Raw genomic sequence first — 27,482 nt, 5'->3', positions numbered from 1 at the left:
GAGGCATGAAGAAAGACTTCAACACACAGAAGAATACAGACTCAAAAGAATCAAACAATCTGATCTTGTGTAGTGAGGTGCATATAATAAAAAATACAGCAGTGACATGTATAAACATTTTTTCACCAGAGATGCCGATGGGTCCTCCTAGTTATATACCTAAATTTAAGTTACCACAAAGACAAATTGTAGGTTAGTCGGATTGAAATAGAAGTGTTAGTCTCTTAGGGTTTGATTAAGATTTATAAATAGATCATAACTTATATGCCTTATTGCCGTTTTCCTTAAATTACCTTATTGTTTCAAAATTTCTGAGCGGTATTCCGCATTATTCTTAAAACATATTCCATTTTTAAAAATCAATCAATGACGTTAAAATAATGTTTAAATAAAAATATTCACAAATAGAATTACTGATTGTATAGGTATTAACGTTAAGATAATAATATATTCTCAGTAAAAATAATACGTATATATAAACTAATAAAATGGTTATACATGGTGAAGGATGCAATTTTTGAAGGGCTATACATTAAAAAAAAACGGTTGGATACCTTACTGCAACGATATAGATAAGACTTAAAAACTTAGATTATCAATTTTATATAAAAATCCATTGATAAAAATAATCGATTAAATAAAATGACACACTTAAGCGCAATTGAAAAAATATCACTCATTTTACGATATTCGCACTAAATAAACCTACAGAAAACACGGACTACGAACGACTGAAAACCCTTAAAACACAAATATCAGCTTTCCTAGAAATATAATTAGGGCTAGAAGTTCGCTACGGCGGCCTACAAATTGTCATAACTTATTTAGCAGCGGATAATACAGCATACAAACAAACTTTTTCATAATGTAGCTGAAATAAAAGAACATTAAGACGCAAAAACAAAAAGACAACTACGTTTTATTTATTTCACTAAAATTGCGATTAATTTTTTAACCTTAATTACACCGGTAATGGACAACATAAGGCTTTACCTGGAAACTAAAGCCGTATAATTGGTTTATAAAGTCTAAGTCCTATGGATCGTTTATTGATTCGGATAAATAACGAGGTTAACGTTGTAAATAAATCATAATGAAATAGAGAGGGAACTACATATAGAGTGGTCAATAAATTCCAGAAATCGTCATAAAAATAACTTTATTTTTTAATGTTATAATTTCCTTCAACTTCAATACCTAGTAATTTTTTTGAACATGGATAATACTTTAAAAAATCGTTAATCCACAGAATCTATGATAATAAAGCTTTGAATTCACAACTAATAGGAAAAAGGTCGCTATGAATGAATTTTTATTATTATTTTCGAGTAATTACACATGATGTTTCATACTTAAAAAACAGAATTTTCCTGAAATACTGGCTATTTATAAGGTTTCAATTAGACATTTACAGACACACACACAGTTCTGATAGAGTTTATTAATCAATTTAAAGCTTTCTGATAAAGTATATTTTTTGGTTTGTTTTGTGATGCGTAAATAAACAAAGATGGCGGTTTTCCAACGTGCGAACACGCGACGTATAATTGTCCATGCGCGAAACAGGGAAACTCCAAGTTGATTCCGCAAACTTCCAACGACTGGCCTTGAGATTTATTTATGGTCATCGCAAAGACCAGACGTACTGGAAATTGTAAACGTTTAAAATCGAATGGTAAATCCGTTGGAATCATCGGTATACGCGGGATCAAAACATCAATGACGTTATTCATCATCTTTTTCACAGCCAGTCTTGTTCCATTACACAGTCGAGGTTGATTAATGTTACGCAGCATGATGACAACTGATCCTACTTTTAACTGCAAATTGTGAGGTGGTAATCTAAGCGATTCCAGTGAATTTAAAAACCCCGTGGGATAGTTGACTACGTTGTCCTGGTTCATAACGGGGTCGACTGATTTGAAGGAAACCAACTGTCCCGAAAGAAAATTCTGAATGGTCGCATTGAGATCCTCGACATCTTTATTTTTCACCGCCAATATTGTTCGTTCATCCAGCCAATTATCGTTATTGAACTGCTGCGCTATATCTGGGAAAACACGCTGAATAAGCTCCTGTTTTGAGTTTGTGATGTGACAGAAATTTGTGGGTAATGTGATGAATCCGGCCGAGGTGTCCACTGGGGCTTTAATATTTCCAATGTCTAACAACCGCTTCGCAAATACATTTGCAGTTTCATCTTGTTGTCAAAATGCTCGCATGTTAGTTGCTAATTGGAGTGTCTTTGCATACCGCCACAAATTCGATGATTTTAGGCATGCGTTTAGTTCATCAGCAGCAGTTGATCGAGAAATAACTGGAAGAGTCTGTCAAAAATCACCTGACAACAAAATCATGACCCCACCAAAAATATTTTGGTTATCACGAAGATCTTTCAACGTTCTGTACAGTGCCTTCAGTGACCTCTTATGAGTTATTGTGCATTCATCCCAAAAAATCAATCATTTTTGGCGAAGTTGCAAATTACTGTTTCGTTGATTTTCGTTGATGTTTAATGGTAATTTCAAAGCAGAATGTGCAGTTCGCCTGCCTTCTCGCAGATATTCCAGATGAAGCCAACGCTAGAGCTACATCTTTTCGCGATCTGATCCTCGTCAAAAGCAATGAAATTAAGAACGTTTTTCCGGTTCCTCCGGGAGCATCAAGGAAATAAATTCCACTAGATTCACTGTTCACAGCTTCTATCAAAGTGTCGTACGCTAACGCAATTCTTTGTTGTTGATTTAATTATGGAACATTTGCACGAACTGTTTCGGCCAATGCTTCCATATCGCATTGTAGCAATAATATCATTCTAATGTAAGTATTTACTATTTTAATTACCTTTAATTGTGTCTAAAGTATAATTAACGTAATATCGAGGTAAATAACATTGTTAATAACATTTGAGGTTAGGTCTCATTTGCCTTGTTTATTGTTTATATTAGTCCTGAACAATTTTGTTCCTTTTTCATTTACCAAACAGTACAAGGTAACTTAATACAATACGGAGATGCATCATCAAATATATACAATTTAAACCTTTTTTGTGTTGGAGTAAATAACATTGCTAATAATTTTGTTCAAATAGGTAAAATTAATATTCTGTTAGCTCTAACAAATACATTCTGTGTAATGTTACCTGTATCTTCAAATTATCATCAGAAAAATGTTTCAGTAAGTATTTGCAGTCAAAGTAATTTTAATTTTCTTAGCAAATATTTTAGAATTTCATTTCAATAGTAGTATTCTCACAGTTCCCAACTGGCGATTGTGTTATTAATGAGTACTCTTTAGAATTATTATCAGCACTTATTAATTTTCTTACCCTTAGTGTGTTACACTGATACTATTTTTACTTAATGTTTTTCAACATTCTACCACATTTCATTGTTGGTGTGTCTGGAATACTCACTCAGTTCAATTCTATAAAAGCTAGTATTGTTTTTAAAATTATTATTTCAGTTATGGTTACAGAGTATCGAATCATCGAGTCGATTCTAGTCAAATTTGGGTTATTTACATTGATAAACCTCAGTTCAATCTTTTCATGACAAAAATCTATTAATTGGGCTCCAAATTCGATGGGGTATCCAGCATATTCTCATGATTTAGCCCCATGCGATTATCTCCTTTCTCTAAACCTGAAGAAATGATTCGAGAGATTTGTCAAACTGCCCTTGTATATAGAAGTGAAACTGTCAAATATAAAACTGTAGTCAACTTTATCTCCGCATTGTCACCAGAGGGCACACAAACACTATGAAACCAGTAACATTAGAAATATTTCATGTATTTTCATAACAAATTGTTTAATTTTAGCTTCTATTTACTTGGCCTGGGTTAGGGATGTCGGTTGACGAGAAAAATATCGATATTTCGATATATCGATCGATCTATCGATATAATATCGATATATCGGGAAACAAAATATCGAAAAAATTTTTGCAACAACTTGGAAAAAAAAGATATTTGACAAAAAAATATTGATACATGGGCCCAGACAAAATAACAATACTCTCTAAATATTGTAAAAAGTAACAATATTTTAAATCAACCTTTAAGTACCAAAATTCCAAAAGATTTTATAGTGTTTTATGGTCGATATATCGATATCTCTTCGGCATCCCTAGCCTAGGTTATTGGTAATTTCTAAATATTTAACTTCATTATATTTAACTTATATCATATTTTCATTCCACGAAAATTTCTTCCCAGCTAGCATTCTTTTGAGATTTGAGAACAGGAAATAGTCGCTGGGGACCAGATCTGGAGAATTGGTGGATGAGGAAGCAACTCTAAGCCCAATTCATGGATTTTTGCCATCGTTTTCACTGACTTGTAACACGGTACATTGTCTTGGTGAAGCAGCACTTTCTCTTTCTTCAAATGCGGCCGTTTTCCGGCGATTACGTTCTTCAAACGGTCCAATAACGCTATGTTATAGTCGCTGTTGATGGTCCTTCCATTTTCAAGGTAGTCAATGAAAATTATTCCATGCGTATCCCAAAATCTGTATTTTGCGCCATAACCTTGCCAGCCGACCGTTTTCCCATGCTTTGGAGCGGGATCATCGTGTACAGTCCACTCGGATGACTGTCGATTGAACTTCGGTGTGAAATGATGGAGCCATGTTTCATCCATTGTCACATATCGACGCAAAAACTCGGGTTTATTACGCTTGATCATCTTTAAACACTGCTCCGAATCATCAACTCGTCGTTCTTTTTGGTCAAAAGTGAGCTCGCGGCACCCACTTTGCACAGAGCTTTCTCATACCCAAATATTCGTGAAGGATATGATGTACACGTTCAGTTGATATCTTTAGAGCGTCTGCTATTTCATTCAATTTCAATTTACCGTCATTCAAAATCATTTTGTGGATTTTCTAAATGTTTTCGTCGATAACAACCTCTTTTGGGCGTCCACTGCGTTCACCGTCTTCGGTGCTCATTTCACCACGTCTAAACTTAACAGATCAATCCTTGACGGTTGATTTCACTGGGACAGTGTCTGGAAACTCGGCATGAAAGCAAGTTTTTGCTTCAACTGTATTTTTTCCCTTCAAAAAGCAATATTTTATTAACGCGCGAAATTCTTCATACACGCATCTTTTGAGCGTTAGGACTAACTAAAAACATATGGATTTAATTCTAGTAGCGCCATCTATGTGCCAGACTTTTCAATTAACCTGTTACAAATGTAATAATAAAGAATACATTGTTGTATGGTATTTTCAAAACTTACAATAATTATATTTTTCATTATAATAAAATTGTTCCATATACTATGTAATATATGTATACCATGTATACAATGTAAAGTTAACTTTTCTTTCTTAGCGTCGATTTCTACATCATAAAAATTGTTTGAAAACTTGAAAATAAAATTATACCTGGTAATATAAGCAATAATGCACGCCAAAATAAAACTGCTGCTATAACGTGATGATAATAAACTAAACTGTGCTGAATGAAATATTCTAATAACTATTGGACTGTGAACTATTTATAGTATTTTGGTGCAACTAAAGCTCTAAATATATTGATCAGTTTTATGATTCATACCCCATGGGAAATATCCGAATTAAAATTCCTGCAAACATAAGAAAAATACATTACGGATTACACATCTTCAAAATAAAAAGCACTTGAAGATATTGTCTAAGCATATATATTGATTATTGATGGAAATGTGAAGTATTAATGTAATCTTAATACAGATGTGTGTAGGGTTAAACAACCCACCCTAGCAGTTAAATTCAATGTTCTTTTCCTACAATATGTTTTTACATTTAGTATTATTAAGTTATTCAGTGTATACAGACAATAATCATGGGATGCTAAAAAACGCTTACATTCACCTCGACAAGCAAAATTCAGCGATGATGAACTGCCCGATGAAGATTCGTATCAAACACTTCAAGGATTATCTAAATCATTAAGATTTGACTAATCAACATCTCTCTTTTTGCAGACCTGTGTTATCTAAATAAAGTGCACGTTGTAGCATCTATGGTACCGTTACGGTGACTACTGTATTCCTACATAAACAAACACTTATTAACCATCACTTTCTTACCTTAAAATAATATATCATCAATGCGAAACAACCAACAATTTGCGCAATATTCTCATCGTTGTTTATTCATCGTTTTAACATTCGGTCGTTGTTTATTCACGTGTAGTCTTATTATAGAATTTAGTAATAACAGTTGACTTTACGCATAAATAATACATATAAATTGTATGTCATGATAAATCCTAAATATTTTAATTTATTTCAGTCGTCGGATCAATAGTAATGTTGATGCGAAACCTAAGGTGTTGAAAATATCGTCGATACAAGAACAGGTAGATAGAGGTTTTACAGGTAACAGGTTTTAAACTCAACTTTTATTATTGTTCTATTGCGACTGCAATATACTCTAATATGACCCAAACCACTATACTTCTCACTCATCTCATCATTCAGTCTAACAGAAACACATACTTGTTCCCTTGTGCGATATAACACCTCCCTCCTAAGGAAACGACCAAAGAGATGTACGTGGCCATTGTCCGATCTAGACAGCTTATAGTTGTAATAAAATTATCAATGAGTACCGCCTGCAATTTCGATCGGCAGTTTGCCTTCAGTGATCTTCTGAATTAGCCTGTTTTTACTCAAACTTCCATGATATACTCCATATAGAAAGATTTTCCAAGTTTTGACTTGAAACCATGGACTAGAGGTGTTCTTCAAAGTATGGATGTCTCCTAATTATAACAATCTATGACTAGGGACTAAGAACACTTTCAATCCACCCTTTGTGGCCTTACAGCTTCGGCTGCGATACTTTTGCCCAAACTCAACTTAACTATGATATGGAATTCTTTGAATGCGAAAAGACTGCCACTCCAACGTCAACTTCTCTTCTTCCGAGAATCGTACCAACTGCGACAGTTATGAAATATAAACGGTTTAAAACAAAACATCGGTACATCTCCGTCTCGCTTATACTACCGTTGGAAAATATAAGCTAATATAAAATTAACTGTTCCAAGCAATTATCTTCATCTTTTCCTCTCTCATAATTTATACAGGAAAGATTTCGTGCATCTTCGTCTAACATCACGGATCGAATAAAACAGTCGAACCGTACATTTGATAAAAAATGGTAATTACTATTTTTAGTCGCTAGTTTTTTGACTATCAACTGTATGGAGTGTTTTGCGACAATCGACTGTTTCGATTGTTTTCAGTCGATAGTTCCCAACGCTAATTTTAACGTTAACGGTTTGTTGCCCTTCAATAGCAAAAAGTTTCGAGTTGGTTTAATAAAAACATATCGTAGGATATAAATCCTTAAAGGCAAGACGTGAACTCGCATTTAAATACCGCTAAATTGGAGATAATGAACGAAATAAATTTCAATTTACCACGTCAACAATTTGCAAAGTTGGCCAAGGAAGGTATGCCATGAAAGATCGCTGAAGCACTTAAGTCGACCTAAAAAAAAACTCTTCCAGTTAGGATTACGTACTAAATAGTCGACTATCCATCAAGTACATCGGTTAACTAATGAAATCAAAATTAAGGAGTTATACCAGTTAGGTGTTACTTTTCGATTTTTGACATTGGCCTAAATGATGCACAAACTATTCAAGAATGATATCAGCAGCTATTTTTGGAGAAAACATTCGATAAACAAATTTTATGGCTTATTCCTCGAGATGTCTTTGAGCACTACAGTGTCCGATCAACAATCCCAAAAATATTTTGTGTGATGATATTAGATTAATGGATTTATAAACATGTATTTTCATGTTTAAGTAGAGTTTGACAATATATTTGATAAAATATAATCAGAAAGTACAGCACCGAAAGTATAGCCCCTGATAAATGGATCACTGATGTTGGAAGCGATATATTCATATTTAGCTATTTAAAACGAAACACATTATAATTTTACTATCCCTACGATCAAAAGTGGCTTTTGATCTGGAAAATAATGTATATTTCAATATTTCAGAGAAATATAGATATATTTTTATGGACATTATACAGATATTCATATTTTTTCAATCTCTTGGATGGGAATGTAATATAATCGCCGTTAATTCAAAGTTCCCAGTTACATACACTCTTTGTTACAGTATCATACAATAGCTTTCGCATTTTAGCGACCAAAGTTTTTAACGATATTATTTTTATTCAAATAAATTGTGTACATCACATTTATTAGGTCAAATTTACCGACAGCTGTCAAATTTATACACGCATCTTTTGAGGGTTAGGGCTAACACATATGGATTTAATTCTAATAGCGCCATCTATGTGTCAGGTCGGGGACTTTTCAATTGACCTGTTAATGGTGGTTGGTTATTGCTAAGCTTATTACAACTTTAATTCAATATCCCGACACCGTTCAAAGCGAACAACAAATCGGTTTATTATTCAAGCATAACAGTCCAAAAGAAAACAAAAAAAAACAAAATATGTATTGTCGTCAGTAGATAACGGAAATGTTCCGAAAATACTAACCAATAGCGAAACCCCCCTGTCTTGCCTCATAGGAAGTTCAAAATTCCGTTTACGAATACTAAAAAGGAAGAACCGACCGAACCACATTCCTCGCTCCAAAATGGTACTACCACAACAACGAGCCCGGTAAACAGCGCTATAACTTCATACTCAATTTCTTTCGTTGTTGATAAATCGCAAACAAATATATTCGTTATAAAATCGCGATTTACTCGGGTTATTAAAAATAGGATGGTGTTTTCTTTATGATGGCGTGGTTCTTTATAATATAGCTTAGATAATATTAGCCACAATGTTGTTATCATTAAAACAATATTAGAATAATGGCTTTAAAGATGACGGTATCCGAGCACGTCGACACCTGAGGAGCGAAAACTAACGACACTATCTCGACCTTGCCCAGATTATTGACCTATGTCGTCAAAGTATACCGCTAAACATAAAAGTTCTTTCGAATGATGCAGAATAAATTACATGACAGGTTCTACAGAATCGAACCAACAGGTATTGATCATATTTCTTTGTATCTAAAGGTACTTTGGGGTACTTATCAATATATAGACGTCCAAAAATAACGATATTTATCAAAAGATATGGGTTATGTTATGCATCACTCCATAGAGAGTATATATATATATATATATATATATATATATATATATATATATATATATATATATATATATATATATATATATAAAGTGTTGCTAAGATAAAGCGAAAACTTGGCTTGATGCCGAGTTTCCGGACACTGCCCCAGGAAAATCAACCATCACGGATTGGTATGCTAAGTTTAGACGTGGTGAAATGATCACCGAAGACGGTGAACGCAGTAAAGCTCCAAAAGAGGATGTTACCGACGAAAACATTTAAAAAATCCACAAAATGATTTTGGATGACCGTAAATTGAAATTGAATGAAATAGCAGACACTTTAAAGATATCAACTGAACGTGTACATCATATCATTCACGAATATTTAGGTATGAGAAAGCTCTGTGCGAAGTGGGCGCCGCGCGAGCTCACTTTTGACCAAAAACAACGACGAGTTGATGATTGTGAGCAGCGTTTGAAGATGATCAATCGTAATAAACCTGAATTTTTGCATCGATATGTGACAATGGATGAAACATGGTCACATATCATTTCACTCCGAAATCAAATCGATAGTCATCCGAGTGGACTGCACACGATGAACCCGCTCCAAAGCGTGGGAAAACGCAACAGTCGGCCTGGCAAGGTTATGGTGTCTGTATCTTGGAATGCGCATGGAATAATTTTCATTGACTACCTTGAAAAAGGAAGAACCATCAACAGCAACTATTACATAGTGTTATTGGACCGTTTGAAAGACGAAATCGCCGAAAAACGGCCGCATTTGAAGAAAAGGAAAATGCTGCTTTACCAAGGCAATGCACCGTGTGACAAGTCAGTGAAAATGATGGCAAAAATCCATGAATTGAGCTTCGAATTGCTTCCTCATCTACCGTATTCTTCAGATCTGGCCCACAGCGACTATTTCCTGTTCTCAAATCTCAAAAGAATGCTCGCCGGGAAAAATTTTCGTCGAATGAAGAGGTGATCGCCGAAACTGAGGCCTATTTTGAAGCAAAGGACAAATCGTGCTTCAAAAATGATATCGAAAAGTTGGAGGGTCGCTATAGTCAGTGTATGAGACTTGAAGGATATTATGTTGAATAAACAAACGAATTTTGCCAAAAAAATGTGTTTTACTATGGTAGGCCGGGAACTTTCAATTGACCTATTATACAATTATTTATATAGAACATTTATATTCATATATAATATTATTTACAGAAATACAACAGAGGAAATAATGAAAATATTACCCACAGTTTAAATCCGAAATATGTCTAAATGGGGCGATGGGAAAAAGACATTGAAAGTAAATGTTATTATACTACATGAAAAGTATTTGCTAGCCTTTAAAAAGTTGTTTGTAGGTTCATCAATTAAAAACTTTAATTATTTTGAAGGGGTCGATTTACTTGAAACAAATGTATACTGGTTAAGATACTTATATTAATATTTTGGTTTGAGTTCATCATACGTTTTAATTTGAACAAGTAGGTAAAGTATTAAAAGACATAGACTTTCAGCTATGCTGCTCTGCTTTCAATATGAGGGAACACAAAAAGATAGAAACTTTAATATATACTTTATTATACTTTTAGCTTTTTGATATTTTATAATATGTGCATTTATATAGAATTCTATTTTAATAAATCGTTTTTGAATAATTACATTTGGGTTTTATTCCAAATTTAATTAATCAGTAGAATGTGACGTCGGAGGTTGGTGTTACGTGATACGTATAAAATTTTCAACTAATTATTTCTTAATAAAATATTTTCTTTACAGGTAGTTTAGACTAACCAATGAAATGCAGCGAAATGACGTTCTCGGTGCCTTCCAGCTGAGACCACGCAAAACAATTTTGAAATTAAATGTATTAGTAACACTCTATATATTACTCTACGAACCAATAAAACAAATTAAGGATGACTTTTAATAATGCCGATGGTTTGAAGACAGAAAACATGAATTACACTACAGATTACAATTTAAACAGAAAAGAAAAAAAGAAAAGAGAGAAAAGAGAAAGAGAGAAAAGTTTAGATCTGCTTGAATAAGTTCTAGACCCTATATTAGCGCCAAGTCGCTAATAACATAATAAATCGTATTAATACAGTTAGCGTCATCTTACATAACTTAGTCAAAGAGATGGGTAGACAAATACATATGTTAATTAATATTATTAGTGAGTAATTATCAGTCAGGGGTTATTTATAATCAGAATTGGGACCAAGCAAGTTAAAAAAACCCGCTTTTTAATATACTAGATGCATGATGATACATGTGCAAAACCGATGCCAATAATATAAATCCGCAGCTGTATCAATTTCATTTAAATCTTCAGAGAATGAAGATTCAAAGACTTCTGAAAACAACACAAACCTCTTGCTCACATATATATATATATATATATACATATATATATATATATATATATATACATATATATATATATATATATATATATATATATATATATATATATGTATATATATATATATATATATATATATATATATATATATATATATATAATAAATCATAACTTATCTGCTTTATTGTCTTCTTACCGTTTTTAGACTTTTGAACGGTAATTTATTTACAGAATATTTTAAAACCCAAAAAGAAATATCCATTTCTCTATCGACGGAATGCAGCCTGTTTATATTCAACTAAAAAATCCAAAAATATCCAACCAATTGCGTTTTTATTAAATCCCGAGCTTAATTACTTTTGAAAAATAATTAATATACCTCTTAATTAGTCAAACGAGGGTATTTACAAAACACAATTCAGTTTTTAATTAGTTGAAGGAACGCGCATCGAGACATCGCCAGATATATATGTTTTTGTTATTAATAAATACCGTTCATTCGTTCACCTTCGACACCGAAAAACAAGCGAACATCGTCAATAAATAATATTGACCGTATAACGATTTTTTATGAGGATAGAAAAAGTTACGAGGAAAACTAAATAAATACTTTTTTATATCTCTTACGAAACTTCAAGATTATTTCGTAACAAGTAAAGTGTCTCCCAATTTTATACAAACAAAAGAGAACTTTTAACAACTCTGATCATTCAGCCATTGTGTTAACATTAAGCGAAAATATAATAAAAGGGACACCATGCGTCACCCTTACTAAAACAAAACCACTGATTGGAAATGTTTTAGGATAAATCTCAAGTGCATCAGCATCAACCTGAGAACCAGAGTTCAAACAATACAGTAACTAGAGAAAGATGTTGAAAACTGTACGAGGGTTATTCAAAGAACAGGTGTACTAAGACACAAAAGTGAATTACACACATAACTAAATCAGTACAACAAAAAACAAAGGTCAGAAGAAAGTGGTAACAAAGTGGGGACCCTCCAGATAAAACAATACTTAATAATAAGGAGGTCGATTACTCACTTTGTAGAACAATCAAGAAGACTAAGAGGCACATAACATCTATACCACTTATAAGAAGTAAGAACGGATCAGAGACAATAAACAAAAAATATTTTTAACAAAAAAATTGAACCGATTTCAAAAAATAAATAAGGAACTCACTAAAAAGTAAAAAATAATCAAACTTAGATTTTTAACACAGAAAAAAACGAAAAAATTATAAAAGGTCGATTAAAACAGCACATATATCATTGATAGAGCAGAGTAATATATATTATTTGCAATAATAAGTTGTTTAATTGAAATATAAAATACAAGTTACAGTATTTTAACTAACATATATATACTAACATATATATATATATATATATATATATATATATATATATATATATATATATATAACATATATACTAACAGATCAACAGCTCAACAACCCCAACAGTGTTGAGGAACGATTAAAACCTGCTAAAGAAAACAATACGTCTTCAGATACTGATGAGCCTAAACTTGTATTGTTATATTATATTGCATGAATGAATAGATTTTTTATATTTAGATATTGTACAAAGATGAAGATAAATTCATCATCTACTTTGCAAATACTGCTATATTGTCATTGAATATTATCAAACCACCAAAAAGTCATTTGGCCAATGGAAGTTGCCACTGAAATTGATAACCTCAATCCTAAAAAGGCACCTGGTATAGATTTACCTTACAGGCCTATTTCGCTACTACCTGCAATATCAAAGCTATTTGAGAAACTAATATATAAACGTATTAAAATTTTTGTAGTAATACCAGATTTCCAGTTTTCGGATATTGGTTTTCGAAATTACCATTCAACAATCGATCAAGTGCATAGAGTAACTGCGGCTATTGAAACAGCGTTTGAGGAAAAGAAATACTGCCCTGCAATATTCCTGGATGTCTCACAAGCTTTTGATCGGGTTTGGCATTCGGGATTAATCTGTAAGATGAGCAGATTGTTACCGCGTATCTATTGTCAATTTCTGGTGTCATATCTTTACGGAAGAAAATTTAGAGTATCGCACGAAATGGCGTTCTCGACATTTAAAACTATTTCGGCTGGAGTTCCACAAGGTAGCGTCTTAAGACCTCTCCTGTATCTGCTCTACACTGCTGACATTCCAACAACAAAAGAAACACTACTTGGAACCTTTGCTGACGACACAATTATTATGGCAAAAGATATATCTCCGCCTAGGGCAATAGGAAAAGTACAAGTGGCAGTCAACAAAATCTACAAATGGACGAAAGATTGGAAAATTCAACTTAATAGCTCCAAATCTGTCCAAGTTAATTTTACATTGCGGCGAAATAATAAAAACTTAATTATATCACTCAATGTATGCCCGATTCAAGCAGAATCAGCTAAATACCTTGGAATCCATCTTGATGGTAGATTAAATTGGAAACAGCACGTTAGACAAAAAGCAAAACACATTGGAACCAAAATAAAACAACTATACTGGTTAGTCGGAAGATACTCTCAACCTGATCGAAAATCAAAGAGGTTGATTTATAATATAATTATAAAGCCAATTTGGACCTATGGGATGTAAATATGGGGTTGCACCAAAAATTCAAATCAACTAGTCAAACAACGCTGTCAAAACAAGGTTCTTCGTTTGATTACCAATGCCTATCGCTACCAACGAAGAACGTTGACCTGGAAATCAAATGGGTTTGCGAAGTTATTAAAGATTTCGCCTTGAAACACGAAAGAAGATTACTAAATCATACTAACGTGGAAGCAATACAATTGCTGGAGAGCGCGCAGGATGTCAGGAAATTGAAGCGAACAAAACCATACGAACTTATATAAAGTGTATACATTTAGTGTAAACTATTGCTGTAAGTTAATAATTAATAAATAATTATAATTTTATAATTGAGGAATACATACTGATGTATTTTCTCGCACTCGTCTTGCTTGTGAATTAATCCAAGTACATAGGAAAAGTAGTAATAAATTAATATTAAATTAAGAATGTACTAAGCGTATCTAATAAAGATGTTATAAAAAATATATACATACTGTTTTTCATTTTTTTCGCTATAATGAACATTATTTTAAAATTAAATATTTTTATTGGATGCTTATAAAAAGTTCTTGATATTAATTCACTATATAATGTTTATAAATTGATAAATATATTATGTCTTATCGTATATATTATTTTTTTCTATAATTAGTATTACTTTATCAATAATTAAATATGTTTACAAAAAGGTACTGATATTACTTTTAGTATATAATAGAAGGTAACGTTTATGCCAATAAACTTATCAAATTTTTTATTTAATTTTAAAAGTATGTTTTAGGGTAATTTGTGAATCCAATAAAATATATTATATTCTTGAAATCTCCATATAATTTACAAGAACTGGCAACGTGGCAGCTTGGGAGTGACTATGAACATGCTCTTGTCAAAATGTCAAGCAAAAGACGAAGTATGAAAAACAATGTTTGATAACAGCCAGTATTTTTTTATGACAGTTGCAAAAATGTTACGAGATTTAATGAAATAGTTTCGATAATTATTCTAGTCGATTTCGTATTTTTAGTATTAAATCGTTGGTACCCGATCCGTTCCGCTTAATCACAAAGTTAAAATTGTTTTGTTTTCTATTGTAACGCGATTTTCTAAAGTCCTGTCGCGAATAATAATAATGGAAACGAACCGTAATGATTGACATTTACGCGGAATGAGGTTGCACCGAACGGCAAAACAGCTCTTGCTACAGAATCGCCATTTTTTCGAAATAACCTAATTGTTCCCTCTCGTGAGTAATCTCGGAAATATCGATGTAAACCGAGAATCGGAGGTCCGTGAAAAAATCCAGTATTACCGTTAACAGAAGAATAAAATCGCGGGATAAACAAACCGTACGTAAAACGAAATGAAAATAGACGGAACGATTTTTTTTAATAAAACGGTCTCGCGTAACGTAACAGGAATATATAATTAAGAGTTAACACTATATCACAAGTTTAACCTACACCGTAGCCCATTCAAATTAGATTATTACCTAAAAATATGGTTTATACTATTTATTTTACAGATATGATGAACCGTGATTGAGTGAATTAAAGTTTGATGACAAGACGAACTGACAGATGTCATATATAAGAAATGAGTCACGAAAATGAAAAACAAAAGATAAATGCATAGTTTTACAAGCTTTCAAGCAAATAAAATCCTACTGTAAATTTTAATGAAATATCTCCTAACCGGCGTTGCCAACTTGTGGAGAATTTCCCAATTTGTGGGGAATCTCATATCGAAGGGAGATTTATTGGGGATTGACATTGTGCGGAGAAAATGCAGTGATTTCGACATCTCGTCGTTAATATAATATTGAGAGTTAAGCAATTCAACACATTTTCTACGGTTAGTATGGAAACTTTGAAAAATGATGAAAATTTACTTCGTGCTCTTACTGAAGATTTCTATAAAGCACGTCAAGCAGTTTATATTACACTGACGTCAGCCATTGACCCAAGCAATTATAATTCAGCGATCCTTAATTATCTTTTATATCCGCTGTAAATCAATCAGAAGCTCAACAACTACAAATGGAATCAATGGTGCCAATGTTGAAGCGATTTCCAGTGCTTCATGAATCTGTGACAGCACAAAATGAGATGACGAGTGGCGCACTCATGTTATGCTGGATATTGATCTACATGGGCATGAACTTCATGAAGATAACATTACGAATGAGTGGTAGTCAATATACTGGCTCAAACTGGTCAACTGTTCCCTTAAAAATTAAAAAAGGGAACTGCAATCAACTAAATACAGATACTGTAGTAGTAGAAGTAGAAATTGGGCAGCAGTGGCAAGTTTAACCCATCTAGCAAAATGATTGCAAAAAAAATGGAAACAAATAACGTTATATATTACACTTTATTAATTAAAATATATATATATATATATATATATATTAAAATGTTAATATTACACTTTATTCCACATTATGACAAGATAAGATAAACATTATTTAAACGGTTGAGATTTGTTTCAATACCTAAAATAATTTTGCGGGGAAGTTATGGGATATCAGCAAATTTTATCACCAATTTGGGATTACTGAAAATCGAAATTGATAAATCGGCAATGGCAACCCTGCTCCTAACTATATAAAGACCCCCTAATATAGTAGACTTAACTTTCAAAAGAACAATAGCCTACTCATAGGAACGCCTGAAATGCACATTAAAATTTAATTTTGCACGGTTGCCAGTTCTTGTAAATAATATGCTTATTTTGAGAATATCATATAGATTTTTTTTCTTGAATTCACAAATCAACCTAAAGTAGTCCTTCAACTTCTAGTCAAAATTCATTGATACAAACGTAATCTTCTATAATATACTAACAGTAATGTTAAAAATTTTTATAAAAATATTTAATTTAAAAATAATTTGTATCGTAGCAAAAAAGAAAAAACTATATGTTTAAAACTATATGTTTAAATCTAAAGATAACAAAATATAATGTAGTAATCTATATATAAACATTACGATAAAAACCAAAATTACTGTCTTCATATATGTCGAAGTTGACTGAGTACCGGCAATACGTCACTGAAAGTAGCCACTACTTCAAAAGATCAGCCTAAATGTCATAAAATTTAATCTCAAAGTTGCAAGATGATTAGAACCATTTAAGTCGATCGAATAACACTTCCAATTGATCTAGCCTCCAGTAGCTATTGGCTATGCAGACTTCAATAGAATGAATATCCAAAATCACAATCTTTAGTGTATTCTTTAAAATTTAATATATTACTAGTAACTAAATAAAATGTTTTTATTAAAATGTTTAGTATTGATGCTACTTATTGTATAGAAGATCCTTTAAAATTTCTCTCTATGTTGATTTACCTTTGAAAGAACTTAGCTTTTCTTATTTTTTGTTTTAAAAGTCATCATAATGATAGAGTTGCCAAAAAATAGCTTAACTAAGCTGGGCAGAAAAGTTCCGGGCGTAACAAAGAAAACGAGTTTTTTTATTCAAAATTAGCTTTATTCATCAACGTGATCTTCTTTAATCAAGAGCCACACAAACATTCCAGCGCCGCTCTAACATTTCAATACCACTTGTGAAGAGTGAAGGAGTGAAGTGATAGATACATGTTTCATCCATTGTCTACACAAAAACTCGGGTTTATTACGCTTGATCATCTTCAAACACTGCTCCGAATCATCAACACGGTTTTTTTTTGGGTCAAGAGTGAAAACGCGGCACCCACTTTGAACAGAGGTTTCTCATAGTCAAATGCTCATGCAATATAAAATCAATACGTTCTTTTGATATCTTTACGATGTTAGCTAACTCATGCAACTTCACTTTTCGGTCATTCAAAACGATTTTGTGGATTTGCTTATGTTTTCTGACTTTGACTGACCACGTTTGAAGTCAGCAAACCAACATTTTACTGCTGTGTACTGGTGAAGTAGAGTTATAACACTTTTCAAGCCATTGCTTCGCTTGAACGGTATTTTTTCCCATCAAAAGGCAATGTAAAATTAAAACACGAAATTGTTTTTCATTCATTGTTTTGAAAATAACAAAAATAGTGTCATCCATCGCACAATAACTCACAAACTTATGAGTAGAATATCATAATCATGAATATTATAAGTAGAATATCAAGTCGTACATCGAAATCCAAGACGCTCAATTGACCATCAATCTATTTTTTCCGTAAAATAACAGGTGTTAAAAAGAAAACGAGAAACCAGCGATGATTTTCCGGTATAATTGTGCAATTATTCCAGTCACCACTTCATTATGAAGAATCATCATCACTGAAATATATCATTAGCACCATATGCTTAAAATTAACTTTCAGCATCTACGAACTCTATTAGCGAAGACCGCTTTACTTACTGGACTGGATCAATTACATCTTAATAAAACAAATTATATTTGACGATATCTTCAGCAAATCATCACCGTGTTCGTTGTCATCTAACAGTAAATCTCGTGTTCGAACAACGAAAAAACTTAAAATAATTAGGTCTCCACTAACGTTAATATATCAGACATATTATATGAAATAAGAAATACAGGGCATGTTCAAAAGCATAGTAAAATACTTTTGACTGTATAAGTTCTATAGTATACTATTTAAAAATAGCAATTTACATATTAAAATACGATAAAATATTTCTGGGGTATTATTCCATTCCATAGAAAAATTCCATTCCTTTTTACAGATCCACAGGACATTGAAATATAAAAAGTAATTCTACTTCATTTAAAATGAAATTATTAATTGCATGTTAATAGTACTCAGTAATATTTGTTTTCCTTTTCTTTTTTAAATTTAGTACGTGAAGGAATACGTACATCTCCGTCTCGCTTATGCTACCGTTGGAACACAAATAAAATTAACTGCTCCAAGCAATTATCTCCATCCTTTCCTCTCTCACAATTTATACAGCAAAGGGTTCGTACATCTTCGTCTGACATCACGAACGGACCAAAACAGTCGAACCGTGCATAGTTTTTTGACTATCGAATGTTTTCCTACTATCAACTATTTCGACTGTTTTCAGTCGATAGCTCCCAACACTAACCAGCCTGTCAAAGTCGTCCGGTGGTCAAACGTATGCAAAATTATTCAAAATACTATAATTACGGGTTATAAACCGGCAAATGTTGTTTTAAGGCCTTGCGGTTTTTATTGAAAATATTTTTTAGCTTGTTGCAGCCGCCGTAAATATTAGTACGGATACGGTCTCTAAAATATCTCAAAAAATAAAAAACAATGCCGACATTGCTTTTAAAAGAATACAGTTTTTAAAAACATATAACAAAATCAAGCAAAAATTATTATATCAAATTGTATATTTAGATGAGACGTAGATATTTCAGAATGATACATTGGGTCACTCATGGCAAGGTGATAATTAATATAGCGCAAAGGCAAGCAAAGTTGATGGAAACAAGTAAACGTGGGAATAACTATCGATTAGGTTTCGTTAGTCATAAGATTTATTTATAATTAATTGCAGACGTAACTATATATCATGAAGAACTACTTCACGCTGGAAACAGGAATATAAATTAAATATTTTTATTCCTGGTGTAGACTTAGCGTTTTCGTCTAAGGGTGATTGGAGGAACCATCAGTTATTATGGACAATTCACCATATCATAGTACACTGGTGGAGAAAATCCCAACAAGTACATCAATAAAGGCTTGCAATTAAGGAATGGCTTAAATAAGTATATAAAATAAGTTTATGAAACCATAAAAGGAAGAAACCATAAGAATGAACTATTTCAAATTGTTACTACGTAAATATAAATTAAATGTTTCATTGAATTTACTTTTTTTAGAAATAAGCCCGAAAAAAGAAATACGGTAGATCAGATGGCTGAACGATATGGTCACATAGTATTACGACTTCCTCCCTATCACTAGAAATTCAATCCAATTGAGTTGAAATGGGGGGTATCAAAAATTTATTATAATAGGTATGCTGGTTGACAAGTATATTCCATCAAGAACTATTTGGATATGTGGAAGGAAGCATTATCGAGCATAACACCTTCAGTCTGGATAAACTCAATAAGACATACAGAGGAAGTAATTGATAAATGGTAGAATAGTGAACATGTTTAACAGACAGATTAGAAATGAACAGTTTAGTGATTGAATTGGACAGTGAGTCGGAAAGTGAAAGTGACTGAAGGAAGCTTTCAGGATATGTGATAATGCTGTGCAATGCTGGAAATTCCTGAGACAGAGTGATGAGAGTGAAAAGTGATGTGTACTTTTGAGAAGATGTGAATATTTGTGTGCACACATATGATTGTAATTGTTCAAAATTAAACATGAGCATTAGGTTAGAACGTATAAGGAGAGAGTGAATACTAACTGTTTTGTAGATATGGTAAATGCATTAAGCAGAATTCAGTGATAGAATATCAAGAATGGTGTACACCGGTAGTAGACACGTTTTGACGTCGCAAATTTCGATGATGCATATACAAATAAACTTGGAATAGACTGAAAAATTGGTACAATATATTTGGTTCAAAGTATTGTCCATCAAGAGATGCTACTTTTTCCCATCCTTCAGCCAATTTACAGCTGCTCGACTCAAACGTATCAATTGTAGTCGATAGCGATACACGTTGATGTTTTCATCGAGTAATGCTTTCAAATCCTCGTCTTCAATTTTAAAACGTCGAAATCGGTGAATACATGTTGAAATCGACTGAACATGGTTGCCATAAGCTTCACAAAGCATCCGAAGACATTCAGCCGCATTTATCTTCAAACTGAAGTAAACAAGTAAAAGTTTCTGCAAATGCTATTTACTCGATACAAATTAAGACATTTTCATTAAGACATGCACCGAAAAAATGGTTTGTTCCCATTTCAACGAAAATGACGCGTCCTGAAAAGTGAAACCTGAAAAAAATCAGTGAAGCTTTTCAGCAAAACAAGACCTCATAAAATGTACAAATTGTTCTCGGTATAAGTATAACGAGACCGGCATAAGCGTTTTCAAAATTATCGTGAAGACACTGAAAAAAGAAAAATTATCGATAATTGCGAATCGCGAATGATTCGAAATTAGAATTTTTTTCCCAGTCCCCAGAATTTTAGACCCAGTCTCCATATTGGCCGAAACTCGAACAGCATCAACATTTATCGCGCCTACTGACATAGACGAATAGGCGGATACAATTGTTTCTGGAAAATATAAAGTCCCCTTATTTTCTTGAAGACACCTCGTATATAAAATCATAATGCTAATTAACATGCACGTTAAAATATTAAATCCGAAACTCGAAAGGTAACGGCATGTTTGCCTTCTTGGTCATCGCGTCGAGACAATTTGACTGGGCTATATTGAGACGTCGTGACTTAGAACTCGTGCCGTACATAAATGAGTTATAATGTCATTGAATTGAGTATCGCCCATTGTCCATTGAAACACTGTCAAAATCGCATACGAGCTATATAATTGCGCGACCTTTGACAAATATAATATCCAATTTATTATATCGCTAAAACCGTAATATTACGATGAAAGGTCGTAACATTAATGTTATTGGCGTTCTACTGAATTAAATCTTACCCTTCTTCGTTATCCCTCGATATTAGCATCCTGATTGGCGGGGAAACAAAACCAAAAACTATACGGAAACAAGTAGCGAACCGCACTTATTTTCTTGCACACTCGGGCATTAGAGACGACCGGTCGGAACTCGCGCTATCCAAGACAGAGAGAATCACCGCCAATTCTCGGACGCAGACTGAAACCGAGGGGATCGTGCGACCGCTGAAAGTTGAACGGCTGGCAGGACGGACGTACCACAGTCTCTCGGGCCTCTTACTCCACTCGTACTGACCGCAATTTCAACCGCTACATACCAACTCTTAATACTTCGTGAATATGGGGAACGGACACGGTACGAACAGTAATATAGACGATAACCAAGAGTATTGTGCAAAATTTACAAATAATCATTCAAAATATTATAAAGAAATGCAAAAATTACCGAAGATAATACGAAATATGTTAAGGCAAGACTAGCAGACTACCTAAACTGCAGAAAATATGCGAAATTGTATTTCTTCATATTTTAATTAACATAGTCTATTCAAAATTTTTTTAGTAATGCGTAATGAATAATTGTAACGTCGAAACATTGCAATGTTGCCGCACCAACTCTTGAGTTTCAGTTCAGTTTGGCTTTGACATATAAGAAAATTCTAATCTAAATAAAATAATTGAACAAAAATGTTATCAAATATAATTTATTTTAACATTATATTATATCTAAAAACTATAGTTAATTATACAGCCACAATAATTTATAAGTAAGAGTTAAAACCTTTTATCACTATTGCATTCAAGAATTTTGTATACGTCTGGCAACTGGTCGCCGTCCGGTTGTTAGATACATTATTTTAGCCGTTTGATTAGTAATAAATTTTAAGTTGCTCCGTAATATATCATATTACTTTGTTTGAAAATGCCGAAAACAATAGATATTCAGGGTCACAAATTGATTGCAGCTTTAATAGGTAATTTCGAGAAGAAGCGAGATAATGGAGGTCCCCTTTTGCCGGTGAATTCTGTTAGAGAGATAATTATTCATGATATTAAATAATATAAGTCCCTACAATTTTATTGAAAATATTTTTAGCGAGTTGCTGCTGCGCTAAATATTAGTGTGGGTACTGTGAATAAAATCGCTCACAAAATGAAGAATAACAGTTAGTTAGATTCACCCAAGAAAACCCATCTACCTACAAAGTGGTGAATCTTGACCATCTTGATATTGGCTTTACTCGAGACCAAATATACGAAATTTATAAGAACAGTAAGTACACAAACTATTTTATCGATAATAAACATAATTTAATAACATTATTTTAGAAAAAATTGTCTGTTTGTAAAGTATACATAAAAGAATTAGGGACATGCAGCTCTTTGAGGGATATAAGACATCCTTTCATACACTCTTACAGGGCATAGGGTTTAAATGGTGTAAAAATAACCCTCGGACAGGTTTAATGGAACTTCTAGACATTACCTTAAAAAGAATTCAATTTTTAAAGGCATAAAATAAGACCAAGATAAACTATTTGAATTTGTGTATCTTTGTGTAACTTTAATATTTCCAAATGGTTCATTCTGGCACTCTTGGCAAGACAGTAATAAAAAAAGTCTAAAGACAATAAATATTGATGAAAATAGGTAAAAGTTACAATAGCATTCGATTAGGTTTTGTTGGTCATTATATTTATTAATAATTAATTGCAGATACATTGCTAGTCAAGAAGGATATTCCATCAAAAACTGTTTGGATATGTGGAAGGAAGCATTGTCAACCATAACACCTTCGGTTTGGATGAACTCGATAATACATACAGAGGAAGTAATTGATAAATGGTGGAATCGTGAACATGTTTTAGACAGATTAGAAATTAACAGTTTAGTGATTGAATTGGACAGTGAGTCATAAAGTAAAAGTGACTGAAAGAAACTTTCAGGATATGTGATAATGCTGTGCAATGCTGAAAATTCCTGAGACAGAGTGATGAGAGTGAAAACAACTAAAGGTATGCACAAAATTAATTAAATATAACTGTTGAAAATGGTATTGTAGGGCGTGAAAGATTTGTGTGCACAGATATGATTGTAATTGTTGTACATATGGTAAATACATTAGACAGAATTCAGTGATTAATTTTATGAAAAATGGTGTACACAGATGGTAGCAGAAGAAATAAAATATAACCTATATATATATATATATATATATATATATATATATATATATATATATATATATATATATATAATTAAAAATACACTGTATATTTTACCATCGAAGGAAACAAGAACTAAACGTAAAAAGGTAAATATGCTCTTGAATGAAATTAAAATACGTTTCTCGGATAAACAGCTGTTAATTAGGTGGATTAGCCCACCAGGGGGATACCACTACAAAAAAAAACGCGCCTAGAAATTCTACCTCAAGAATGGTGTGGAAAATAGTTCAATGTTTACAACTTTAACCTACAAACTATTATACCTATGTTCTTAATTATAGTTTTAAGTCCTTTGTATGTCCTATTAAATGTACTATAATGTAAAATAAATTATATTTGATAACATTTTCGTTGAATTATTTTATTTAGATTAGAATTTTATTGTATGTCAAAGCAAAACTGAACCAAAACTCAGAGTTGATGCGGCAACATTGCAATATTTCGACGTCACAAATATCCATGACGCATTAATAAAAAAAAACTTTGAATGGACTATATATGGAGAATTTAATGTGAAGTTAACAACGAAAAACAAACTGAAGTCGGAAATTCAATATCGGCTATTTCTGGAGAATCCTAACGGTATTCGGTAAACTTCGGTAGTTTATCGGCTGATTATGCGAGACGATTATAACCGAGAGGTTGAATCCAACGCAATACAATAGCCATTTTGGATTTGACCCTGGCGTTAAGAATTGTTTATAATTGTTTTTGTTTTTGTAATGTTCATATTTTGGTTGTGGCAGTAATGTAATATAAATCAACGATTTGTGAATATTGTCAAGAAAAGCTATTACAACACTTATAATCTGAACGGACATGTGAGGTCATTCCATCCAGGTCCAGGTGAGTAAATAATAGTAAATAAGTAAAGTAAAAGTACAGATAAATATGACTCTATGTCCTCCACAATCTTAAAATTGAACCAGAAACATTGAAGTTTGGCTCGCTTGAAGATTTTTAAGGATGAATCCCCTATTCTGCTAAAAATATTACTACTTCTAAATGTGAGCGTAATCGATCAAGTATTTATGGCTGCATCAAAGATGAATGTAATTAATAAAATTATTAATAATCAAAATCAGATTAAAATATGATTGCAGCTGAACTAGCTGCTAAAATTCAAATGTATGCTATATTGGATGAAACATGAGAAATTGAAAAGACTAGATTTATCGACTCATAAATATTTATATAATAATCAGCAAACAAACCAACTGAATACCACAAGTACAAAACATAAAAGTGACGCTACGAGTGTTGAATCATGGGCAAATGAGATCAAAAATACAGATGTGTGTTATATAAGCCACAATATTCTTCAAATATACGTATAATTTTTAACAACTGACAACGTTGCAAACTTAAACTCTTGTGCGCATGCGGGGATTCTCCAAAACTAGACTCCTGTTAGAAATTCATTAAATAGTAGGTTAATTTGAACTTCTACGTAATGTGAACGGATATACAATATATTTTTTGAATTTGTCACATTATGGGATACTAAAGAATTAACCTGAATGACGAAACATTTTCCCGGGAAGATATTTTTCCTATTGGAGTAATCAATTAATAAATGCGGTGTTTTGTGCGTTTTTTTTTTTTAAATCGGATTCAAAATCTGGATAAATTCTTAGTAATGATCTACAACTAAATGGAACAGTATTTTTATATTAGTTTAATTTTATTTTAATTCATTGTTTTGAAAATTAAAAATAATACTTAATTTTCTCTAAAATACACTGCATTTATTATTTTATGAGGTAATTTATAACCTCAATACGAAAATACATTCCAAAGTAACTCTTCTGTCAATAAAATTATAATATTTGCAGTAATAAATATAGGAAACTATGGAGGGCAGAAAAATTAAAATAGAAAACGATATATTCTACACATCATAAGTAATTTATAATGGATACATATGGGTGTGGTATAACATTATTTGACGAATAATCATGTGATAATGTATATACAAAATTAAAAAAAGGCAACATGATAACATCAGAATGTAGTTGTGGTGATAAATTTAGGAAACTAGACAAAATAGAGGGAAGACTAAATAAAGACTGGTTATTTAAAAATATCATCCTACCGTATGGCTTTAATCTTATAGATAGAAAATTTATATTTTAAAAACGGAATAAGGGCCTAAAAAATCCAAACTATAACGAGCGTTTGAAATGGAAACCGGAAATGGTTCTTCATGTGGATGTTTTTTCCGTGAGAAACAATAAAACAAGACAGTGGAGCTAATATGATCGTAAATTATTGTGACCAAATATCAACTGATAAAAAATTATGTCACATATAGGTCGGTTTATAATTTTAACTCGTTAGTAACTTGTAACTAAATGATTAAAAAAACCATTCCTTTATATCAGATCACTATTTGTGCCAAATTTATTGACTTTCTTCTGAATTTCTCTTTCATGATGGAAGCCCCATCACAAATATTTTCCAAGATTAGTCTAGAACATGTCATAATATGAATCATTAACGCTACTGTTTTTGGACTAATAGATATGCATATTACATACTACTTTAAAACTTATACGATGCGATTTATATTTCAGATTATATCTGATCTTTATCAATTTTACCTAGTGATAAGACAATCATTACTTAATTTTAACGGTATTTTCAAATTGTGCTAAATTTATATTTTGCCGTATCCCATAAAAGATCGGTAACATGTCTGTAACGCCTGTAATAAGTTGTCGTAAACAATTCATCAAAAATACATTACTTGTACTAAATGAAATAAAATAACTCTTACCTAACAATGATGTTTACAAAACCTATTTAATTGACACTTATACAGAATGCAGTAAGTTAAGTGCATGTGTACATCCGATAAAACTTTAAATGAAAATGTTTCAATTGAAGTGGCAATCCACAAACATATAGGTTAATCAGCTCGGTTGTAACTAAGCCCTAAATTCATTATCAAAGTAACTTGTTTATAGAGACAATTAATTTATTTAATAGCAGTTTGTTGATAAAATAACGTCATCGCTATACTGTGCTTACCTGGCTAACGAAAATCCTCGGTTTATAAACTACAAATAATCCCACTATGAACTGTCCAATTATAAAACCAAAAAGAAAATTCTATAGTTTTACGATTCTGATTAAACCAATTAGTTGGAGACTGTCGTTCTTGAATACTTCGCACATAACACACCCAGCAAAATATTTGTAAATCGAGGAATTCATTGAATTCCTAAACTGACTGCTCTTTTTCGTCTCCGATCCATTCAATTCTTCTAATCTATATTCATTATTGTAGTGTAACCGGTTACACGATAAGTTCAACGAACACAAATATATGAATGATCTTTGTTTGATACAACTGGTTTCTATAGATCGAACGTTCGAAAGCACGTCTCTACTGATTGCACAAGAGTAGTTCTGAAACTTAAATGAATATAACGTCAAAAAATGTGTCAGTTTCAAAGCGGTAACGACTCATATCAAATCGTATTAAACAGATATCTATAATCATGCTAACTAACTTCAACCCTATGCACTATAGGCATCTATAAAATAAAGGTATATTACGTATTATCGAAATCTGTAATATGCTGTCAAAATTAGTTCATATATGAAC

At 32.2% G+C, this 27,482-nt stretch overlaps 1 protein-coding gene across 7 annotated transcripts in view; it reads right to left on the bottom strand.

Moving 5' to 3' along the window:
• The window catches only part of Synd (protein kinase C and casein kinase substrate in neurons protein Synd), an 82,722-nt gene extending 55,407 nt beyond the window's left edge, over positions 1–27,315 (bottom strand). For 3 of the 7 annotated variants that reach the window (XM_076417863.1, XM_076417865.1, XM_076417868.1), the window contains exon 1: positions 26,903–27,315. Coding sequence is in view for 2 of the 7 variants with exons in the window: in XM_076417862.1 (XP_076273977.1) it covers positions 21,663–21,691 (29 nt within the window). In the remaining 5 variants the exon portion in view is untranslated. Of the gene's footprint in view, positions 1–21,662; positions 21,938–26,648; positions 26,802–26,902 lie in introns of those variants that run through there. The other 4 variants (XM_076417864.1, XM_076417866.1, XM_076417862.1 and 1 more) reach the window with 3 other exon arrangements.
• Between the last annotated feature and the right edge of the window lie 167 nt (positions 27,316–27,482).

The sequence above is a fragment of the Rhynchophorus ferrugineus genome, unplaced genomic scaffold (assembly GCF_030347505.1).
Source record: "Rhynchophorus ferrugineus isolate W39M unplaced genomic scaffold, kcgeb_rfMv2 rfM11, whole genome shotgun sequence".
Classification (NCBI taxonomy): Eukaryota; Metazoa; Arthropoda; class Insecta; order Coleoptera; family Curculionidae; genus Rhynchophorus; species Rhynchophorus ferrugineus.
Note: the sequence above shows the minus strand (reverse complement) of the source record. Positions and strands in the feature narration are given on the sequence as shown.